Genomic DNA, 24,738 nt, shown 5'->3' with positions numbered 1-24,738 from the left:
TTTTTTTTTTATAATGTCTCCTATTTTTTAATGAACACCCTACTCCTATGTTTTATTTTTGGAATATCTCCAATGTTTCGAATTTTAATCAAAAACCTTATCCAATATTTTCTTTTCAGAATGTCTTCTATTTTGTCATCAAAACTTAATAATATGTTTTCTTTTATGAATGGCTTATATTTTTTTATCAAAACCCTGATGATCTATATTTTCTTTTTGGAATCTCTCCTATTGTTCAATCAAAACATTGATTCTATATTTTCTTTTCAAGATGTCGGCTATCTTTCTGTTTTGAATCAAAACCCTAATGGAATATATCCTATTTTCTTTGTTTTTTTTATCGAAATGTCTCTTTTTTCTCAATCAAAACCATAATGGAATATATCATAATTTTAACTCAAAATGCTAATAATATTATTTCTTCTCGGAAGGTCTCCCATTTTTTGGTTGTGAATAAAAAAACTTAATCCCTTGTTTTTTTCGGAATGTCTCCTATTTTACAGTTTTGAATGAAAACCATTATCCTCTTTTTCCTTTTCGGAATGTGTCCTATTTTTCAATTAAAACCATAATTCAATATTTTCTTTTTCGAATCTATCCTATTTTTAGGTGTTGAATCAAAACCCTAATCTTATGTTTTATTTTCAGAAATAACTCTTATTTTTGAAACAAAAAATAATCCTCTATTGTCTTTTCCTAATGTCTTCTATTCTTTAATCAAAATTCTAATCGCATGTTTTCTTTTCCGAATGTCTCCATTTTATTGGTTTTGAATCAAAATTGTAATCCTAATTTTTGTTTTCAGAACATCTCCTATTTTCATTTTTAAATCAAAACAATATTCCTATGTTTACATTTCGGAATGTCACCTATTTCTCAATCGAAACCCTAATCCTATGTTTTTTTAGAATGTCTCCTATTTTTTTAATGTCTCCTATTCTTCTTTTAAGAATGTCTCCTATGTTTTTCTTTTAGAAAGTCTCCTATTTTTTAAGAATGCCTCCTATTTTTGAATTAAACCTTAATCCTCTATGTTTTAAATTCGGAATGTCTTTTATTTTTGAATCAAAACTATAATCCTAAGTTTGCTTTTCAAAATGTCTCCTATTTTTGAATCAAAACTCTAATTCTCTGTTTTCATTTCAGAATGTCTACTAGTTTTCAATCAAAATCTTAATCTTATTATTTTTTTTAGAATGTCTCCTATTTCTTGGGTTTGAATCAAAAACTTAATCCCATGTTTTGTTTCAAAATGTCTCCTATTTTTTAATCAAATCCCTAATACTATGTTTTCTTTTTGAAATGTCTCCAATTTTTTAATCAAAACCCAAATCCTATGTATTATTTTCGAAATGTCTCCTATTATTTGGTTTTAAATCAAAACACTAATTCCATGATTTCTTTTAGGAATGTACCAAATTTTTTAATCAAAACCATAATCTGATTTATTACTTTCGGAATGCCTCCTATTTCTTAATCAAAACTCTTATCCTATGTTTTCTTTTATAAATGTCTCCTATTTTTTTTAACAAAATCCTAAACCTATCTTTTTTTTCGGAATGTCTCCAATTTTTCAATCAAAACCATAATATTATGATTTCCTTTCGGCATGCCTCCTACTTCTTTATTTTTGAATCAAAGACCGAATCCAATGTTTTCTATTCCGAATGTGGGCTATTTTTTAGTATTGAATCAAAACTATAATCATGTGTTTTATTTTCAGAATGCCTCCAATTTTTTATTGTAAATCCTAATCCTCTATTTTATTTATGAACTGTATCCAATGTTTCAATTTTCAATCAAAAACCCAAATCCTATGTTTTCTTTTTGGAATACTTCTTTTTAGGAATCAAAACCCTAATCTATGTATTTTCTGAATATTTTCTATTTTTGAATCAAATCCTAATCCTATATTTTCTATTCAAAATGTCTCCTATTTTTCAATCAAAACAATAATCATATATTTTATTTTCAGAGTGTCTATTATTTTTTGGTTTTGATTCAAAACCCTAGTCCTATGTTTTAATTACGGCATGTCTCCTAGTTTTGATTCAAAACCCTAATCCTACGTTTTCTTTTCGGAATGTGTCCTATTTTTCAGTTTTGAATCAAAACCCTAATTATATGTTTTTCTTTTCTGAATGTCTCATATGTTTTAATGAAACCCCTAATCCTATGTTTTCTTATCAGAATGCCTCATTTTTTCAATCAAAACCCCAATTCTATGTATTATTTTAGTAATGTGTCCTTTTTTTGTTTTGAATTAAAAACCTAATCCTATTCTTTTTCAGAATATCCCATATTTTTCAATCAAAACCCTAATCCTATGTTTTTTTTTCAGAATGTGTCCTATTTTTCAATAAAGCCCCTAATAATATTATTTCTTTTCCGAAAGTCTCCCACTTTTCGATTTGAATAAAAAACTTAATCCCATGTTATGTTTTTGGAATGTCAGATATTTTTTGGTTTTAAATGAAAACCCTAATCCTATGTTTTTGTTTCAGAATGTCTCCAAATTTTCAATCAAAACCCTAATACTATGTTTTCTTTTTTTGATGTCTCCTACTTTTAGGTTGTGAATACAAACTCTAATCCTATGATTTCATTTCAAAATAATAATCCAATGTTTGAATCAAAACCCTAATTCTTTGATTTCATTTCAAAATGTCTTCTATTTTTTGGTTTTGATCCAAAATAATAATCCAATGTTTGCTTTTCGGAATGTTTCCTATTTTTCAATTGAAACCCAAACCCAATGTTTCTTTTCGGAATGTCTACGATTTTTTGGAATGTCTCCTACGTTCGGTTTTCAATAAAACACTTAATCCTATGTTTTTTGTGGAATTTCTTCTATTTTTGAATCAGAACCCTAATGCTATGCTTTCTTTTCTGAGTGTTTTCAATTTTTGAATCAAAACCCTAATCCTATATTTTCTTTGGGGAATGTCACTTATTTTTTAATCAAAACAATAATCCTATGTTTTTTTTTTGGGGAATGTGTGCTATTTTTCCACCAAAACCTTAATAATATTATTTTTTTTTGCAAGGTCTTCCATTTTTTGTTTTTTAATAAAAAATGTAATCCCATGTTTTCTTTTCAGAATGTCTCCTATTTTTCCGTTTTGGATGAAAACACTTATCCTATGTTTTCATTTCAGAATGTCTCCAATTTTTAAATCGAAACCCTGATCCATTGTTTCTTATTTTTTATGTCTCCTATTTTTAGGTTTTGAATCCAAACCCTAATCCTATGTTATCTTTTAAGAGTGCCTCTTATTTTTTAATCAAAACACTAATCCTATTGTTTCTTTTATTAATGTCTCCTATTATTCAATCAAAACATTAATCCCATGTTTTTTTTTCCCGAATATCTCCTATTTATCGGTTTTGAATCAAAGCCCTAATAATTGGATTTCTTTTCAGAATGTCTCCAATTTGTCGATTTTGATTCAAAACTATAATAATATGTTTACTATTCATAACGCCTTCTATTTTTAAATCAAACCCAAACCCTATATTTCTTTTTGAAATGTCTCCCATCTTTTAGAATCTCTCCTATGTTTTGGTTTTCAATAGAAAACCTAATCCTATGTTTTCTTTTTCAGAATGTCTTCTATTTTAGAATCAAAACCCTAATACTATGTTTTTCTTTTCTTAGACTTTTCTATTTTTGAATCAAAGCCCTAATCCTATGTTTTCTTCTCGGAATGTCTCCTATTTTTCAATCAAAAGACAAATCCAATATTTTTCTTTCTCAGTGTCTACTATTTTTAGGATGTAAATCAAAAAAGCTAGTCCTATGTTTTCATTTAGGAATGTCTCCTAGTTTTGAATCAAAAACCAAATCCGGCATTTTCTTTTCAAAATGGGTTCTATTTTTAGTTTTAAATCAAAAACCAAATCCGACATTTTCTTTTCAAAATGTGTTCTATTTTTTTGTTTTAATTCAAAAACCGAATTCTATGTTTTCTTTTTAGAATGTCCCCTATTTTTTTAATCCAAATCATAATCCTATGTTTTCTTTTGCGCCTGTCTCCTATTTTTCAATCAAATTCCTAATCCTATTATTTCTTTTCAGAAGGTCTCCTATTATTCAGTTTTGAATAAAAAAACTTAATCTCATGTTTTTTTTAACGTCTCCAAATTTTCGGGTTCGACTGAAAACCCTATTCCTACGTTTTTGTTTCGGAATGCCTCTTATTTTGTGATCAAACCCCTAATCCTTGTTTTCTCTTTGGAATGCCTCCTATATTTCAGTTTTCAATCAAAACCTTAAACCAATGTCTTCTTTTCACGATGTCTCCTATTTTTCAGTCAAAACTCTAATCTTATGTTTTACTTTTTGGAATACCTCCTATTTTTTGTTTCAAATCAAAACACTAATCCTATGTTTCCTTTTCAGTATGTCTTCAATTATTCAATTTTGAATCAAAACCCTAATTGTAACGCCCCGAACCTGGTGTGCTAACAAACGGCTACAGACCCACAGGGCGGGGGCTAGTGAACCCGCAAGGCCTCAAAACCTAAACACAGACTAGGAATGGAAAATAACTTGACAAAATATCAAATAAGAGTACAACTTAAAATTACAACCAAACTCAAAAACAAGGCAAATGAAATACAACATGACCTACAAGGAGGTTCTTAAACAATAATACAACCGATACAAAGACATAAGCCATAAGACATAATTCTAAAGAATACATCTACTGGAGGCCTTCTAAGATCCCTTGGTCAACTGCTCCTGATCTGAAAAAGATTTAAAATAAATCCATGAGCTCACTAGCCCAGTAAGTAATCCAAAACAAACTGAAAACAAAAAGTTTAAATATCAAAATTGTACAAAAATTAATAGCACCAATAAGTATTATCAAAAATAAAGGATGAAATGTAGATAACAAAATCCAGAGTATGTCTCCAAATTCACTGTAAATGCCAAAGGTCATTTGTTTATTCTCGGTGACAGACCCGAGCCAAAATAACAGAAATCATTTATTTACCCTCGGTGACCCGAGACTGAATACAAGGTGACCGTTGATTATTTCACCGAACAGACACGGTGCGAAACTGCAGTCTCATTTTCCCAAAATTACTTATCGACAAGGTCAGGGTTTAGCCCCCCACTGACAGGGTTGCATATCATTAATTTGGAGACCAAAATATTCAGACGGATTCCAAAGTCAAGAATACAGAAATTTCACACGTATCTTCCAAAAATTCAGCTAATATTATAAAGTAAATAAATAAATAAACAATAAATGATAAACATAATTAAATAATTAAAATAATTGCTAAATACACAAAAATATTCCCAACTTCCAAATCTTGCCAAACTCCCACATTAAGAGGCAATGAAAGGTAAATTCCCACTAAAATATCTAACAAAGAAAATGATAAAAATAATAATAAATAAATAATTATCCAAAATCTACCAACCCTCTAATTCTATTTGAATGATTAAGATTTTAATTCCAAATCATCATGTTGTATGATTGGACGGTAAAGAAAATATTATTATAAAAATTTGGTTGATAAGGGAAAATAAATAAGCATAAAGATTGGTAAGATAAAAAATACTATGTTCCAACTAAGCCTAGGGGTTATTTATCTAAGATATAAGCAATAAAATGTGATGGCATTCCCCAACATGAATTTCAATGAATAATCACAAATAATTTTCAGAAAATTTCAAAGAAATGAAATAACAATAAATAAATAAATAATAAATTTAAAATTAACAAAATTTTAAATACAAGGGTTCAAGGGATTACTTACTTGACAATAGTCTAATCCCAATTGAGATCCAAATAAATGCCTCACGGTGGTCCTATAATAAAGACATCGAACTATGTCTAAATACCTAATTAAAGCAACAACAGTTTGAAAGTGTCTACAAGTAGACCTAGCATAATACTAATACTAGTGGTAATAACAATAATGTGAAACAGGAACATAGAATGATTAACAAGAATAAGAACAGGAGGTGAGAGAAACAAGGATGGAAATAAGTCTCCTAGCACAAGTAGCAAATAAATGCATGCATGCATGTATATATTATCACATATTTATGGTTGCAGAACCAACATGTGTGGATATATATACTACTATATTCAAAAGGCTGCCAAAAAGTCAATATGTATATAAATATCCATACTATACTTGATGGTTATAGAATCAAAGAATGACATGCAAGTAACTACCAGCTTTAAGAAATGGCCAAATATGAAGTATTATTAACCTTGTTTGAAAAGCACGTAGATCTAAACACCGGACCACATCTTAGAGGCTTCTAATCTTTTGTTTTTCATGCAAATAAGTAGGGATGCAAAGCTCAAGAAAGGGATCAAGTTCACTAGCTTTTCTGGTAACAAAAAAAAATATAAATGCCTTAGATAGTCATGCAAAAGGATGCAGAAATTTGCAAGGCCCAACACACATGCCATAACTACAATCTATACAATCATTAGGCAAGCAAAAACTTGGGGTTTTGGCTTGGGTTTCAAGCATAATTGCATAAACATATAGATGGTTCCATGAGTAAAAATTTTATGTAGCTTGGAGGACAAGAACTAAAGATATTCAAGAGGCACAAAAGCAAGTTTCAGCATGCATAAAAAGAGGGTTTTCATGCAAGGATAAGCACAAAGAAAAAAAATCAAACAACAACCTCATGCAAACATAAGCAACAAGCTAACAACAATCATGCATGAAAGAGAAGTTATCTTCCGGACAATGTGAACAACCTTCAGTAAATACTTCTAGGTTATTGACAAGTTGAAGAGCTCCTCCACGGTTTGATCGTTGCCGCAATAGTGCTTTGGTAAAGTTCTTCAATCTTGAGGCTTTAATGGAGAGGAGAATGAGATTAAAGGGTGGAAAAAAGCAAGGGAGGTGTAGAGATAAGGCAAAGGGATGAGGAATTATTGCCAGCTGATAAGGATGTTTCTGAATCTGGGAATCCTTCCATATTTTCCTCACTTCGCAAGCTTATCATAGCAAGAAGCCAAAATAATGGATTAAGGGGAAGGTAAAGCATGTTTAGTAACTTAAGCAAGCTCTAATTAAGGGCGGGGTCCACACTAATCCTATGTTTTATTTTCTCAATGCCTCCAATTTTTGAGTGAAAACCCTAGTCCTATGTTTCATTTTTTTTATATCTCCCATGTTTCAGTTTCCAATCAAAAACCTAATACTATGTTTTCTATTTAGAATGTCATCTATTTTGGAATCAAATCCCTAATCATATATTTTCTTTTCTGAATATCTTCTATTTCTGAATCAAAACCATTATTATGGATTATTTTTTTGGAATGTCTCCTATTTTCTAATAAAATACTAACCCCATATTTTTCCTTTCGGTATGTCTATTTTTCTGTTGTGAATTAAAATCTTAGTCCTATGTTTTCATTTTGGAATGTCTCCTTGTTTAGAATAAAAACCTTAATCCAATATTTTCTATCCAGAATGTGTCCTACCGTTTTAAAGCAAAAATCAAATATTATGTTTTCTTTTCAAAATGTCTCCTACTTCTGAATGAAAACCCTAATAGTATGTTTTCTTTATGGAATGTCTTCTATTTTTTAATCAAAATCCTAATCCTATTATTTCTTTTATGCAGGTCTCCTATTATTTGGTTTTGAATAAAAAAACATAATCTCATTTGTTTTTTTTAACGTCTCCAAATTTTGGGTTTTGAATAAAAACCCTAATCCTACATTTTTGATTTGGAATGTTTATTATTTTTTAATCAAAACCCGGATCCTGTGTTTTCTCTTTGCAATGCCTCCTATTTTTAAGTTTTCAATCAAAACCTTAAGCCTATGTTTTCTTTTCACGATGTCTCCTACTTTTCCGTCAAAAATCTAATCTTATTGTCTCTTATTTTTTAATCAAAACCCTAATCCTATGTTTTCTCTTTGAAATTCCTCCTATTTTTTGGTTTTCAACCAAAACTTTAAACCTATGTTTTCTTTTCACGATGTCTCCTACTTTTCCGTCAAAAATCTAATCTTATGTTTTTCTTTCCGGAATGTCTAATATTTTTTTTTTTGTTTCAAATCAAAACCCTAATCCCATGTTTTCTTTTCAGTATATCTCTTATAATTCAGTTTTGAATTAAAACCCTAATCCTATGTTTTATTTTCGGAATACCTCCAATTTTAGAATGAAAACTCTAATCTTATGTTTTATTTTTTCAATGTCCCCTATGTTTTAGTTTTCAATTAAAAACCTAATACTATGTTTTTTATTTAGAATATCATCTATTTTGGAATCAAAACCCTAAGCATAAATTTTTTTTCTGAATGTCTTCTATTTCTGAATCAAAACCCTTAAAATATATTTTCTTTTCATAATGTCATCTTATTTTCAATAAAACACTAATCCTATATTTTACCTTTTCGAATGTCTACTATTTTTCAGTAGTGAATCAAAATCCTAGTCCTTTGTTTTCATTTCGGAATATCTCCTAGTTTTGAAGCAAAACCTTAATCCAATGTTTTCTTTCCGGAATGTGTCCTACTTTTCAGTTTTGAAGCAAAAATCTAATATTATTTTTTATTTTTTGAATGTCTCTTATTTCTGAATCAAAACCCTAATCGTATGTTTTCTTTACGGAATATCTTCTATTTCTTAGTCAAAATCGTAATCCTATTATTTCTTTTCAGAAGGTCTCCTATTTTTCGTAACTTAATCCCATGTTTCCTTTTCGTAATGTCTACAATTATTCAGTTTTCAATGAAAACCCTAATCCTATGTTTTCATTTTTTAATGTCTCCTATTTTTCAATCAAAACCCTAATCCTATGTTTTCTTTTTGAAATATCTCCTATTTTTCGGTTTTGAATCAATACCCTAAACCTATATTTTCTTTTTCCAATGTCTCCTATTTTTCAATCAAACCCCTAATCTCATGTTTTTTTTATCTTGGAATTTCTCCAATTTTCCGGTTTTGAATCCAAACTCTAATCCTATGTTTTGTCTTCGGAATGCCTACATTTTTTGTATCAGAATCCTAATTTTTGTTTTCTTTTCGTAATGTCTCCTATTTTTAAAGAATAATCTAAACGCATGTTTTATTTTTGGAATGCCTCCTATGGTTTAGTTTTCAATCAAAAACCAAGTCCAATGTTTTCTTTTGGGATTGTCTTATACTTGGAATCAAAACCCTAATCATATGATTCCTTTTCTGAATGTCTTATATTTTTGAAATAAAATCCTTATTATATATTTTCTTCTCAGAATATCTGCTATTTTTCAATTAAAACACTTATCCTATATTTTCTATTTAGAATGTCTGCTATTTTTTAGTTTTGCATGAAAACCGTAGTCCAATATTTTCATTTCGGAATGTCTCCTTGTTTTGAATCAACACCCTAATCCTATGTTTACTTTTTGTAATGTGTCCAATTTTTTGGTTTTGAATCACAATGCTAATCCATGCTTTCTTTTAAGAATGTCACCTATTTTTAAAAGAAAACTCTAATAGTATGTTTTCTTATCGAAATGGCTCTTTTTTTTCAAACAAAACACTAATCCTATGTTTTATTCTCGGAATGTTTCCTATATTTCGGTTTCAGATGAAAAACCTAATCCTATGCTTTCTTTTTGGAATGTCCCCTATTTTTGAATCAAAACCCAATACCTATATTTTCTTTTCACAATATTTTCTATTTTTCAATCAAACTCCTAATCTTATGTTTTCCTTTCAGAATGTCACCTTTTTTTTGGTTTTGAGTCAAAACCCTAATCCTATTGATAAACACCAAAATGTATGTAAATTATATGTATTTGTTGTGTATGATTTGTGTATTTATTGATGAATCGATGCCCTTTTATGGTTTAATTGGTTTCTTTTGTGTTACAGGCACAAAAAAAGCCTAGGTGAGCTCCATAACGCAATTTAAGAAGAAATTGACACTAAAAATGACATTTTAGAGTCCTGGGGGCACTGTAGCATTACTGTAGCAGCCTGAAGCACGAGGATTTAAAGAAAAAGCTAAGTCTGGAATTCCTCACGGGCAACCTTACGGCCGTGAAGATGATCGCAAGATGATTAAAGAAACAGTACTGTAGCAGTTACTATAGTAGTTATTGTAGCAACTTACTAGAAATTCGTCAAGTTTTTTGAGAATCCTTATGGGTTGTTTTTTGACTGTGCGCCAGGCAGCAAGCCATCCCGAGATCATCCTTTAAAGGGGACTATAAGGCATCTTGAAAAGGAAGAAGTCTTGTTCTTGGAGCTCATCATCACCACCTTCGATTCGAGGTAGAAGAAGGCTTTAGAGGACATTTCCAAGGTGGGAGTTGACGAGAAGATCGTGATTTGGTGGGATCCACTCCTAAGGCACAGTTATAGGCAGTTGAAGATGACGAAGAAGCTTCCCCACAGGGTTTCTCAAGCGTCATTCGGCTTCTCATTCTTGAGGGAGTTTATGTCATTTTCTTTAGTTGTTTCATGGATTCTAGTGTGTATGTTATTAGCATGGAGAACTAAATCCTAAGGTCATTGGATGTAGGTGAACCTTCGGGGTGAACTTGTGTAGATTGGATGCTATGACTTGTTTTATTCTATTTGGTTTGTTTGTGATCTATGCTTGGTGCACTTTAATTCTTTAATATGCACGAGAACTCTATGTATCATTTTCTAGGTTATACTAGGTTGCGTGATCATTGCCCTTGTATTAGACACACCGAGCATGGAAGGGATAGATGTACAAATATGCCATGATCAATGGGTATTTTGTACCCCTCCAACTCTAGGGTTGGCCCCAAGTTGTGTTTTGACCCTGGATTGAGAAGTTCCTTATTCCCATTGCAATCATAGGAGGATTTGTTTAGAAGAAATTCCATATCAATACTCGTACCAGATTAGGGGTCAATGGCTGCGACCATCAGGTTGACCTAACTTAGAATTTTCTCAGTCCAAACTACCATTTGCATGATAGTTGTAGCATCCTTCACACTTTAGTAGCCCCAAGGTCATCTTCATCCGTAACTGTTTCCACTCCTTGATTATCATCCGTAGTTGCCTTCACTGTAGACATTCTAGTAGAGTTTTATTTGTTACTTTGTAATACCATTACACCACTTGAAGTTGTAGGTTAAACAACATTCATTAAGGAAGTAAGAGTAGCTTCTCGGGCCCCAGGGAATACAACCCTCTCGTGCTCACACGAGAGGTATTACTTGACGACCCGTGAACTTGCTAGATAACAACCAAGTTTTCGGCGCCATTGCCGGAGACCAAGAGGAATACTCGGAAAACTTAGAGCTTGTTGATTTAACCATTGTTTTGCTTATATGTTTATCCTGTTTTTGTTTGTTGTTTGTGTACATATTTCTTCATTCTCTTATTTGTGTTTCCTTTTCTTACTGTCTTTTTATTCTTAAGTATTGACTTTTGGCCTTAAATATTGTGTAAGGTACCCATCTTATGACACGTGCAAATCAAGCAAACTTAATAGAGCCTGGCAGCAAGATTAAGAAGACTTTGCATCAAAGATTAAGAGAAGGGGCCGAGAATTCAAGACAATAAGAAATTCATGTTGAATCTAGCGAACCTTCAGTCATGGCTTAACCTAGAAGAACATTATCTGCCTACTAGAGGCCGTAATTCACTAGTGGAGAGTTTAGTGTGCAAGCATAGACTGTGCCAATAAATAATTTTGAAATTAAAGCAAGCACAATTGGGATGGTACAAAATTCAGTTCAATTTGATGGTCTGGCTGATGAAGAAACCCCATGCTCACTTATCTCGCTTTCTAAAAATTTGCTCCACCTTCAACATCAACTCAGTCTCAGGTGATGCCACTAGATTGAGGTTGTTTCCATTCAGTTTGAGAGGAGCAGCATATAAATGGCTTACTTCTTTGGCTCCTGGATCTATCACCACACAGAAGGATATGGTGGAAAAGTTCCTTGCTTGGTATTTCCCACCAAGCAAGGCAGCCAGGCTAAGGCAAGAAATTTCTTCTTTCAGGCAAGGTGATTCAGAAACACTGTTTGAAGCCCATGAGAGGTTCAAAGATCTTTTGAGAAAATGTCCACAACATGGTTTCTCTTCATGGATGAGAGTACAAATGCTATATAATGGTCTGAATTACCAAACTCGATTGCTCACTGATGCTGCGACAGGGGGTTCCCTAAGGAATAAATACCCCAAAGGTGCCGAGAAACTCATTGAAGACATGGTAAGTAATGAGTATCATTGGAGCACGCGACAGAAAGCACCAAGGATAGCGGGTATTTATGAAGTGAATGATAACAGCACTCTTGCTGCAAAGGTTGATGCATTTGCAAAAGACTTGATTAGTTTATGAGGGGTTTATGCTCAAATTCTGGAGTAGTTATGTCATGTGAGACATGTGGTACAAACCATGCAACTGCACAGTACCCTATTTCTATTGCTTCTTTGACACCAGTTGAGATAATGGTCTATGTCTGTGGAGGACCAAGAGGACTAGGATTTCCCTATGGCAACACCTATAACCAGGGTGAAGGAACCACCCAAATCTTTCTTAGAATCAAGGCCAACAACAACAAAGACCTCCACCATCTCAAGGAAATCAATACCAAGCTCCTTCACAATAAGAGAGAAAGTACACCACTGAAGACGTTCTAGCAAAAATTATGATCAACACGGTAACAAAGTTTCTAAGTGTAAACACTCGGCTTGATGAGTTTAGCAAAGTGTTGAGAAATGTCAAAGCTTCCACTCAATCTATTGAAACCCAAGTTGGACAGCTTGCTAAGGCAAGTTCTAAACGTTCCCTAGGTAGCTTACCAAGCAATAATGAAAATAACCGGCGGGAACACTTGAAAACCGTTACACTAAGGAGCATGAAGCAATTTGAGGCAATGGCTAAGGAGAGCCCAAGTGTTTCGAATGAAAGAATATCCATGCAAAAAGACCCTAGCCTAACTGAAAATGTGAGTGAAAGAGTGGAGCAAAGCAAGGTGAAAGTTGTCCACAACCTGTAGCTTCGAAGGTCCCTGAATACAAGCGTTCAGTGCCATACCCAACAAGGCTTAAGCAAGATAAAGAAGATGCTCAATTCAAGAAGTTCCTTAACATCTTCAAGCAACTTCATATAAACATTCCCCTTGTCGAAGTTCTTTCACAAATGGCCAAGTATGCAAAGTTCATGAAAGATCTCCTCACCAACAAGAAAAAGTTAGAAAACTTGGAAACTATGACTCTTTTGGGGAATTGCTCTGTAGTTATTCCAAAGAAATTGCCGAAGAAACTAACTGATCCTGACAATTTTATCATTGATAAGTGCTTGTGCGATATGAATGCGAAGCGTTCTTATGTTTTTACACTAATATGTGTGTTTTTATGTTACTTTTATGCAGGTTGGATTGTGAAGCTGATAAGTGTGTAAATGTACGTATTTGAGTATATGTATTTGTTACCTCTAGCATGCATTTTCATGAGAATTGATGCCCGTTTTGTGCTTAATCGTGTGTTATTTGCTTTTCAGGGCACGGGAGCGCCATGGAAGACACGAAGATATGATTCAGGCGAAAAAGGGAAGAAAAACCAGGTCACAGTACTGTAGCATATTCCCTGTAGCAAAAAGACTGTAGCATTGGAAATGTAGCCCGGCACTGTAGCAAAATCACTATAGCTACCATTGTAACACTTGGGGAGTTTTCGAGTCTGGAATGTAATCATGGCATATGGCCTCAATGGTGCCTGGTATGGAGCCCGGGATGTTCACTGTAGCTATAATAGAAGATATTTACTTGATGGAGTTGGCCTACCCCAAATAGTGTCAATGTTGAGCTCCATAGCGAGTGGCATGGCATTCGAGATGGAGGCCATTTGGAGGGTATATTAGGAATATTGGAAGACTTTTAGAGGGGACTTCTTCTTGGCCTCTTGGGCCGCCGCCACCACACACTCTTTAGGCCTTCCGGCCATCTTCCGGTGACAATCCTTGTGGGAAACGACCACCCATGATCACCAAGAGGGAGAGGAGCCTAGAAGGACTTGTATTGAAGATCTAGACCACCATTGCATCATCATTCGAAGCTTTATCGATTCAAGGAGATCAAGATCGTAGAGGGAGTTTTCTTGCTTCTTTATTGTCTTTCTTTTCCTTGTATGTTGTATAAGTATCCCTTGTCATGAGGGATTAACTTATTGTTGTGTCTGATTTGGATGAACCCTAGGGGCTAATCTTGTGTATGAACTTGGAATGTCATTCCTACTGAGTTTGATGGTTGTTTGAGATTTAATCTCTCATACTTTCATTTCTAGAATCACATGCATGAGAGATCCATACCACTGATTGCTGCATGATGTGACCCTACTCACGCATACTAGATCCAGAGAGATTGAAAGGGATACTTGCTACACACCGAGAATCGGTGTTGGTAGCCCTCCATCGCTAGTTTAAGCCCGAGTGACGTAGGCTCACTCCCTACTAGAGACTTTCCCTAGAACTCAACGCGATCATAGGCCTGTTAATCCCGGAAGAAATCCCGATTGACATTCGATGATCGGGGGTTAGTCACCGAGATGGGGCTAATCTACTCACGAGTCTCTGGTCTCAATTATCATCAATGCATCTTTCAACTCATCCTAGTTTGGGACTTAATGACAACCCTAGGTGGATTCCTTGTCCAAACACTACCTTCTCATGCTTGATACTCCCTTGTTTATTTACATCCGCAGCTAGTTACCCGCCATAGATTGTTAGTTTATTTTATTTTATTTCATTTGTTTTTCATACCAGCACTGTAGGCTAGATATAGATGAAGAGTGAGTAATGATACTTTTGGCCCCGTGGAATACTGACCCTCGTGTCACCACGGTAGTACATCGCGATCCCGTACACTTACGGCTGATCAACCAAGTTTTTGGTGCCGTTGCAGGGGAAGACTCTCAAAAACTTGGTATGATCGCCCACAAGTGTATGGGATCGCCAAGTAATACCCTGTGAGTGACACAGGGGTCATAGTATGCCACGGGGCCAAGGAAGCATTATTACTCACTCTTCACCTATTATCTAGCCTACAATTCTTAGTATGAAGAACAAATGAAATAAAATAAAATAAACTAACTAATCTATGGCCGGGTAAATAGCACACAAATGTAAATAAACAAGGGAGTATCAAGCATGAGAAGGTAGTGTTTGGACAAGGAATCCACCTAGGGTTGTCATTAAGTCCCGAACCAGGATGAGTTAAAGATACATTGATGATAATTGAGACCAAGAGACCTCGTGAGTAGATTAGCCCCAATCTCTCGGTGACTAACCCCTGATCCCATACGAATGTCAATCGGAATCTCTTCAGGATTAACACACCTATGATCGCATTAAATTCTTGGAGTTCTCTAATAGGAGTAAACCTACTATCCTTCAGCTTAAACCTAGCAATGAAGGGCTACCAACACCCGATCTCTCGGCATGTAGGCACAAGTATCCCCTTTGAATCTCTCCTAGATCTAGTACACGTGAGTAGGTCACATCTACGCATACAACTCATAGTAGAATTATGGATCTCTCCATACATGTAATTCTAGACATGAAAGCATGAAAGATTGAATCTCAAACAACCATCAAAATCAATGAAGAACAACATTCCAAGTTCATACACAAGATTAGCCCTAGGGTTCATCCAAATCCAAACACAACAATAAGTTAATCCCTCATGACAAGGGACACTTAAACAACATACAAGGAAAAGAAAGACAATAAAGAAGTAAGAAAACCCCCTCTACGGTCTTGATCCCCTTGAATCGATGAAGCCTTGAATGGTGATGCAATGGTGGCTTAGATCTTCACTCCAACTCCTTCTCCTATGCTCCTCTCCCTCTTGATGATGATGCATGCTTGTTTCCCCCAAGGATCGTCGGAGGAGGATGGCCGGAAGGCCTCAAGATTGTGTGGTGGCGGCGGCCCAAGAGGCCAAGAAGAAGTCCCCGCTAAAAGTCTTCCAAGATCCCTAATATACCATCCAAATGGCCTCCATCCCGAGTGCCATGCCACTCGCTATGGAGCTCAACATTGACACTATTTGGGGTAGGCAAACTACATGCCATGTGGTGGCTATGGGAAAATTCCCAAGCCCATACGGCTGTGTGGTGGCTAAGGAAGGATTCCCCAGCCCACACGCCAATGTGGATATATGATTGCAACAAGATTGCCACGATCGGACCACCAAAGCTTAATATAGACTTCTCAAAACTCTATCAAAGCATAAGAAAGTAATTTCCATGAAGATATCATGCTAAAATTAACAAAACACTAATGAATCTAAAGGAAAACCAATCATGACAAAGAAGCAAAGGAAGGAGAGCTTACTAGAGAAGATGAAGAAGAAAGTTCTGATTGATGACTGGAGAAGCTCCCAAATACCCTTAGATAGCCGAGCAAATAGTTAAAGATGAGGAAGAGATGCAGCTCTTGGTATGGAGACGTTTGAAGAGGAAGGGGCACAAAGAATGGAAATGAAGAAAAAGACACCCTTTCACTCTTAAGTAATCCATAGGGGCATGTCAAAATTCCACATGCCCATGTGGACTGAAGAAATACACACTAGGAGTCACAAGGGCATGTGGTGCCCTGTAGACTCTCTAGAATCAAGAAAAATCTATGAAAAAATTCCACATTGCCGTGTGTCACCACAGAGAAAATCACTGAAACCAATTCAGACAGCAGTGTAGAAATTCCACACTGATGTGTGTCTCCACATGAGAGGTGACAAGGGCATATGAGTGCCACTATGCATCCTCTGGATGTTGGCCAAATCCTCTGAAACTATTGTACACAGTTGTGTGTAAATTCCACAAGGCCATGTGGCCCAATTTTTGCTCCAATTTAGCTCAGTCTTTCCTGCTAATTGTAAGACATATAAGTAAAAAGTAGAAAAACTGAAATTTATCAATTTTATGGCCAAATTCTTGACTAAAAACATGGAGAGCACCCTAAACTTTGCCACACACATGAATACATGAACGAACACCAAAAGCCAGCAAGAAAAACTCAACACCAACAAAAGCAAAAATCAATGACCACTCATGGAAATTATTTATACATAACGAAAAATTAACTAAAACTAAAGAGAACACTTGGACTGCCTCCCAAGAAGCACTTGTTTTACGTCACAGGCTTGACCTACTTGCCTCTTACCTCACTGGGGTTTATGGACGAGGAGAACTTCCATGGCATCATCACTTACCTTTCCACCCAAATAAGGTTTGAATCAATGCTGATTTACCTTGAATGTACCTCTTTTCAGGTGGGTGATTTCAATGGCCCCATGTGGTAATACTTGGGTTACGGTGTATGGCCTGAACAATCTAGATTTAAGTTTCCAAGGAATAACCGTAGGTGAGAATTAAATTGTAGAACTTGATCCCCCACCTTGAACTTTTTCAGCTCTTTTATGTGTTTATCATGCCATCAACGCTTTCATTCTTTATAAAAACCTGGCATTCTCATAGGCCCTCAACTTCCATTCATCCAATTCATTAAGATGGAGCTTCCTTTGTTCCCCAGCTTGACTAAGATTGAAACTCATTTCTTTGATCACCCAATATGCTTTGTGCTCAAGCTCCATAGACAAATGTCAAGCTTTACCATAGACCAAATTGTAAGGAATAGTTCCTATTAGAGTTTTATATGATCTTGATAAGTGCTTGTACGATATGAATGTGAAGCGTTCATTTCTTATGTTGAGCATTACTTTTCTCAGGTTTTTACACTAATATGTGTGTTTTTATGTTACTTTCGTGCAGGTAGGGTTGTGAGGCCGAGTATGAAGGAAAGAAGCCAATGTGGATCACAATGCACCGATTTTGGAGGAAATCTTGCTAAGGTTCAAACGCGAAGACATAGGTCGGATGTGAGATGCTAGAGTGTGTGCCAACCTCCTCGTATTCGAGTTTAGCACATCCATTTGGAGGGGGACAAAGGCAGTCACACTCGAGCATTCCGACTTATGCACATAGAACAAGGGCTCCACCAACTTGCCTATCATTGAAGAAGCAAGTGATCCACGACGTGAACGTGTGCCTGTTTGTGTTACTCCGATGAAAGTATGGATCCAACTGTAGCAGAGCACTGTAGCAACATGGTGGCAAGTACTGTAGCAGCACTGTTCACAGCCGGCCGAGAAAACTGGAGTTCAGAGTATCCACACGGGCGTGTGGAAATTATCCACGCCCGTGTGGAAATTCCGCACCGGCGCGTGAAGCATCTATGCCAGTGTAGTCGCCCGATTCCAGCCCTATTTAAAGCCAAATCAGCCTGATTTTACTATTCTTTTCTCCATCTTTTCCCCAACTTGAGGGAGGACTTTGGCTAGGGTTTTGAGGGGTATTGGCCAAGGTTTGGGGGAAGTTCTACGGCTCCGACATTGTCATTCCTTAGGAAGAAGGTTGGTAGGGGAGCTTCCGTCGAGGCGTATCCTATACCGGACGAGGGAATCCTTGGACGACGACTAGAGTACTTTCCACAAGACCAGCGACACGACTATCGAGAGGGTTTCTTTATGGATTCATTGCTTTTACATTCTATTTCTTTGATTGTACTAAGCTCCATGGAGAGCGAAACCCCTAGTGGGTACTTTGGTATTTGTGAACCCTAGGATGTATTCGTTTCATTGAATCTCTTTATTATGCTTTCAATTAATTGATGTTTATTGTGAGTTCCAACCTTGAATGCTTGATTGTTTGAACATTTCCCCTAGAGTGACACTAGGGTTGAGAGTTCTCGTTGGTAACCTTGTGAGTGAGTGACACATCACGAGCGTTAGATAAAGCTAGGTTGGAGAGGGTTGAGAGGGTGAGTCGAGAGGTACAGGAGCGTCCCCTTTCCCCTCTGACGTGATAGATTCTACATCCGTTCCTCGAGTTCTTTGTGTCCATAATAGAGTCAATGGTCTAAGGGATGAACTTCCATTGGGGCTTAGTTGTGCGTGCAACGGAGTGAAGCGTTGAGGTGATCTTAGTATCTAGGGCTTAATCGTGGTTAGGGACCTTCCACCTGGACCAAAGGGTTAGGTCTATAATTAGGAGGAGATTTATCACTTGGAATCCCTAGAGCTCATTGCAACTCTATGCGAGTGCGAGGTTGAGAGGTTATCCAATCTCTCCTCCGGGACATGTATAGAGTTAGGCATAGTTGACCTTAGATTTGGAACTATGTAATTAAGGATTTCCATGCCTCACCATTGCATTGATTAGGAAGCATAATAGAGGGTTCTTGCACTTGAAACAATTATCCTAGGCGGAGCATTATCCAGGTACCCCATCTTTATCGATTGTCTTACCCCCTTCTTTACTTTTGCTCTCTTACTTGTTGTTTTTATTGTTGAGAATTGAATCATTGTCACACTTATCATCATTAATCTTTCACATAGCTAAGAATTGAATTAAGTATTTTTATTCCCTATTCCCTGTGGATTCGATACCCGCTCATCCGGGATTATTACTTCGACAAACCCGTGCACTTAAGGGATATACACAAGGGGACCTTGTCAGATCTTTAGTAAGCCCAAAGTGTATCATCCAAATATTCTGACCAATCCTTTTTCCTGTGCTCCACAAATTTTGTCAAGATTCTCTTTAACTTACTATTAGTAGCTTCCACTTGGCCACTTGTTTGGGGATGGTATGTAGTGGCTAGCCGTTGATGCACTCGATAGTGTTTGAACATCTTTTCAAGCTGAGTGTTATAAAAATGAGTTCCTCTATCACTGATGATGATTTTAGGAGTCCCAAATTGGGTGAAAACTCTCTTGTGGAACCTGAACACAGTTCTAGCATCGTTAATAGGCAAGGCTTCAGCTTTAACCCACTTGAACACTTAACTCACGGTGGCTAGAATGTATTTGTGACCATTAGAGCTCAAAAATGACCCTATGAATTCAATTCCCCAAACATTGAATACATCATAGAATTACATTGGGGTTTAAGGCATTTCATCACACCGAGAGAAGTTTCCAGCCCTTTGACAATTATCACAATAGAGAACAAATTGATGTGCATTCTGAAATAATGTTGGCCAATAAAAACCAATAGCCAATTCTTTCTCAACTGTCCTACTTGAAGCTTGAAGACCCCCAACAGGTCCCGAATGACAATGTGCGAGGATTTTCCATCCTTCTTCTCATGACACATCTCCAGATTACTTGATCTGTGCAAATTCAGAAAAGATATGGATCCTTCCAAAAATAATTCTTCATATCATTGAAAGACTTCTTCTTTTGCTGAAATATGAGCCCTTTTAGATAAACATTTCCTAAAAAGTAATTTGCAAAATTTATGAACCATGGAGTCTCGACTATCGCCACATCTTGCATCCCATAAAAATGTTCCTAAGGGAAAAAATCATTAATTTCTTGGTTCAATGAATCATGCCCTTCAACATTCTCTAAATGAGACAAGTGATCTGCAACCATGTTTTCAACACCTCTCTTATCTTTAATCTACATATCAAATTCCTGGAGAAGCAAAATGCATCAAATTAACCTTGGTTTGGCATTGGCCTTGCTCATAAGGTAGCAAAATGCTAAATGATCTATGAACACAGTGACTCTATATAAGATAAAACATGGCCTAAATTTGTCAAATGCAAACACAACTGGCAATAATTCTTTTCATGTGGTAGTGTAATTCTCTTGAGCACTTTTGAAAGTTTTGCTAGCATAGTATATCGGCTGAAAATGTTTAATTTTTCTTTGTTTGAGAAATGTCCCAATTGCATAGTCACTAGCATAGCACATGAGTTCAAATGGTGAATTCTAATAAGGTGTGATCAAAATCAGTGCTTGTATCAATTTCTCCTTTAACAAATTAAAGGCAACCAAACAGTCTTCTCCAAATTCAAATGGGGCATCCTTTTCAAGAAACCTTGTTAACAATTGAGTGATTTGGAAAAATCTTTAACGAAGTTATGGAAAATTCCAGTGTACCCCAAAAAACTATGAATTCCCTTTACATTAGTTGGAGGAGGGAGCTTTTATATGATTTCAATTTTTTGCTTTGTCCATCTCCATACCCTTTTTGGGAGATCTTATGCACAAGAACTATCCCTTCTTCGACCATGTAGTGGCATTTCTCCCAATTTAGCATGATAAGTGCTTGTGTATTAGTAATATGAAGTACTCTTTTCTTGTGTTGAGCATTACTTATATCAGGTTTTAGAGCTAATACATGTGTATTTGTGTTACTTTGGTGCATGTAGGGTTATGGAGCCAAATATGTAAGAAAGAAGCCAATGTAGATCGTGAATGCACTATTTGATAAAATCTTGGAAGGAACAAATGCGAAGACACAAGTTGGGCTCAAAGATACGAGAATGTGTGCCAACCTCCATGTATTCAAGCAATTACAATGAGTTGGAGGGGCACGAAGGCAGTCACATTTGCATATCCTTACTTGTGCAATGATATCAAGATCTTCACCAATGAGGCCTTTTATTGAGGAAGCGACGTGATCTACTGTACACACATGTGCCCGTTTATGTTGCCTCGATGAAAAGTGTGAATCGGGAGTATTTTTGGTGGTACTATAGTAGGTATTGTAGCACATCACTATAGCAATTGCTGTAGCAGTTACTGTTTCCAGCCCGCAAAAATCAGAATTCCAGAGAACCCACACGCCGTGTGGAATTTCCACAGGGACTTGTGAAAATTCCATAGGGCCTGTGGAAAAATCTACAGGGCCGTGTGGATACCAGATTCAAGCCTATTTAAAGTCGCGATTCAGCCAGATTTGAGAATCCTTCTTTCCATCTTTTCTCCAACTCTTGAGAGGCTTGCGGCTAGTGTTTAGAGAGGTATTGCCAAGGCTTTTGGAGTGATTCTACGGCTTTGACACCGCGTTCTCTTGGAAGATAGCTATTGGGGGAGCTTTGGAGAGGACGAGGCTCCTCCACAAGACCATCGACACGAGTACTGAGGGGGTTTTCCAATGGATTACTTGTTTTACTTTTGATTTTACTATTGATTGTATCTTGCTCCATGGAGAGCTAAACCCCTAGTGGGTACTTGGATTTGTGAACCTTAAGATGTATTTGTTTCATTAATCTTTTATTATGCTTTCCTTAATTGATGTTTTAATTGAGTTCCAATCTTGAATGGTTGTTAAATGATTTCACCCTTAGAATGACACTAGGGTTGAGAGTTCACATTGGCAATCTTTGTGAGTGAGTGACACACCACAAGGGTTAGACGAAGCTAGATTAGAGATGGTCGAGAGGGTGAGTCGAGAGGTAGCAGAGCATCCCTTTTCCCCTCCGGTGTGATTTATCCTACCTCCATTTCGTAGAGTTCTTTGCCATCATGATAGAGTGAAGTACTAAGAGAGGAACTCCACTGGGCTTAGTTGCGCGAGCAACAGAGTGAAGCGTTGAAGTAATCCTTAGTATCTCGGGCTTAATTGTGACTATGAGCCTTTCGCCTGGACCAAAGGGTTAGGTCTACATATAGAAATAGGGTTTATCACTTGGAATTCCTAGAGCGTCTTGCAACTTTACACAATGTGAGGTGTTGAGACTAATGGATTTTTCCGCCGAGGCATAGTGTAGAGTTAGTCACGGTTGACCTTAGGTTTGGGACCATGTATCTTATGATGTCCATGACTCATTATGCATTAGTTAGGAAGCATAATAGTTGCCTTTAGACTTGAAGCAATAATCCTAGGCGGAATAATATCCGAGTACTTCAATTCATATTGATTGTCTTTCCTCTCACTTATTTGTGCCTTTCTTTCTTATTTCTTTTATTTTTGTCTACATTACATCTTATCAACACAATCATTGTTTCATCTTCGCTTGGTTAAGTAGCAATCTTGGTGTTTTTACTCCCTACTCCCAATGGATACGATACCCACTCACCTGGGATTTATTACTTCAACAAACCCGTACACTTGTGGATCACATGCAAGGGGTCTGTCATAGCACAAGGTTCATCTCTTTAGATCTCACAAGGACTCTCACCAAGTTTTTCAAGCAAACTTCAAAAGAGTTACGAAAAATTGGGAAGTCATCCATGAACACCTTCATGATATCCACCAAAAGGCCATCGAAAATAGCTGTCATGCATTTTTGAAATGTCGCCAGTGCATTGTATAATCCAAAAGGCATCCTCCTATATGCAAAAGTCCAGTAGAGACATGTAAATGTTGTATTTTCTTGGTCTTCGAGAGCAATAGAAATCTGAAAATAAACAGACATACCATCAGGAAAGCAATAAAAATTATGACCGGCTAATCATTCCAACATTTGATCAATAAAGGCCAATGGAAAATGATCCTTGCGGGTTGCATCATTCAACCTCATATAATCAATGCACACACTCCACCCCGTAACTCTCTTGGATGGGATTAATTCTTTCCGCTCATTCTTTATCATAATCATGCCTTCCTTCTTCGATACTACTTGAGTAAGGCTCATCTGAACACTATCTGAAATTGGGTTAATAATTCTTGTACCCAATAATTTCACCATCTCTGTCTTCATAACCTACTTCACATTTGGATTTAGTCACTTTTTAGATTGGATAGCTGATTTGTAGTTGTCTTCAATCAAAATTTTATGAGTGCAAAAGAACAGATTAATTGCCTTTATGTCAAAAATTTCCATGCAATGGCTTCTTGTGCTTCTTCAACATATTCACCAACTTCTCCTTTTATGCCATAGAGAGATTTGATGCTATAAACACTGGAAGTTTCGAACCTTCAACCAAGAAAGCATATTCCAAATGTTTGGGCAAGGTTTTCAACTTTAATTCTGGTGGTTCTTCAATGGAAGGTCAAATTTTGGAGTTTTTTGAGTTTCTACTTCACAAACTTCATAAGATGTGCTCATGGCCCAAAAAGAAAGAATTTCCTATTGTTGAACTTTACTTATTTATTTAAACTGAGTAAGGACCCATTCTAACTTTTCTTCTAATCGGGTACGCGTGGATGCTCATGCCGACTCATAAAACTGATCTAAAATATTAGCCAATCAAAAATTCTTTATTTGACCTTTTTTGGCACCATAGATGGTTGACTTTTCCATGAAACAACTCATCAAAACTTTCTCTTGACCATGCAAAACACATCATGAGGGTAGTTGTGTAGTAAACCAATTGATCTTCTTTTCTATGCCCCCCACCATTTCAATTATGGTATTAAATATCTCCATTTTGATGATCATTTTCTACAAGGAATGATAAAACGAAAACCACCTAGAACAATGGAAGAAAAGTGTGGAATAGAATGGACAATGTAAATGACAAAATACTGACACGACCGAATATGCGTGTTAACCGCAAGTGCACGGGTATCAAAGTAATAAATCCTAGGTGAGTGGGTATCGTATGCACAGGGAATAGTGAATAGAAACACAACGATTGCTATCTAACTATGATGAAAATAAATTGATGGTATGATGAATAAGATTTATATAAAAAGAGATAAAAGAAATAAGAACGAGAGGCACAATAAAATTGAGAGGTAAGGCAATCAATAGAAGTGGGGTACTCGGACAATGCTCCCTCTAGGATTAATGTTTTAATTGCAAGACCGACTATTATGCTTCCTAATTAATGCATTAATGAGTCATGAAAATCCTTCAATACACAGTCCCAAATCTAAGGTCAACCGTGACTAACTATATACGATATCCCGGTGGAGAAATCGAACAATCTCAACACCTCGCACTTGTATAGAATTGTATGGAGTTCTAGAGATTCCAAGTGATAAACCCTCTTCTTAGATGTAGATCTAACCCTT

The 24,738-nt window shown here is 36.0% G+C and overlaps 1 protein-coding gene and 1 non-coding gene across 2 annotated transcripts; both read right to left on the bottom strand.

Moving 5' to 3' along the window:
- Positions 1 to 11,950: 11,950 nt before the first annotated feature.
- LOC120281495 lies at positions 11,951 to 12,057 on the bottom strand. The gene has a single exon (XR_005542634.1). It is a non-coding gene; the product is annotated as a small nucleolar RNA R71 (small nucleolar RNA).
- Positions 12,058 to 12,459: 402 nt separating this feature from the next.
- Positions 12,460 to 23,467, bottom strand: LOC120281128. The gene is made up of 3 exons (XM_039288045.1): positions 23,315 to 23,467; positions 22,958 to 23,176; positions 12,460 to 12,606 (listed from the first exon to the last, which is right to left on the bottom strand). The coding sequence occupies exons 1-3, from the start codon at positions 23,465 to 23,467 to the stop codon at positions 12,460 to 12,462; spliced, it is 519 nt and encodes a 172-aa protein (XP_039143979.1).
- Positions 23,468 to 24,738: the final 1,271 nt, after the last annotated feature.

Source organism: Dioscorea cayenensis, chromosome 17 (assembly GCF_009730915.1).
Source record: "Dioscorea cayenensis subsp. rotundata cultivar TDr96_F1 chromosome 17, TDr96_F1_v2_PseudoChromosome.rev07_lg8_w22 25.fasta, whole genome shotgun sequence".
Classification (NCBI taxonomy): Eukaryota; Viridiplantae; Streptophyta; class Magnoliopsida; order Dioscoreales; family Dioscoreaceae; genus Dioscorea; species Dioscorea cayenensis.
The sequence above is the reverse complement of the archived record's forward strand: the minus strand, read 5'-3'. Positions and strand labels throughout refer to the sequence as shown.

What these genes read in the sequence shown, in the direction of transcription:
- LOC120281128 (XM_039288045.1), bottom strand. Translation starts at nt 23,467, where the DNA reads ATGGTGAAATTATTGGGTACAAGAATTATTAACCCAATTTCAGATAGT. An exon ending in AGAGAGTTACGGGGTGGAGT is followed by an intron (nt 23,177 to 23,314) that starts GTGTGCATTGAT and finishes GTTTATTTTCAG; the next exon opens with ATTTCTATTGCTCTCGAAGA. An exon ending in AAGTTTGCTTGAAAAACTTG is followed by an intron (nt 12,607 to 22,957) that starts GTGAGAGTCCTT and finishes GAACGTCTTCAG; the next exon opens with TGGTGTACTTTCTCTCTTAT.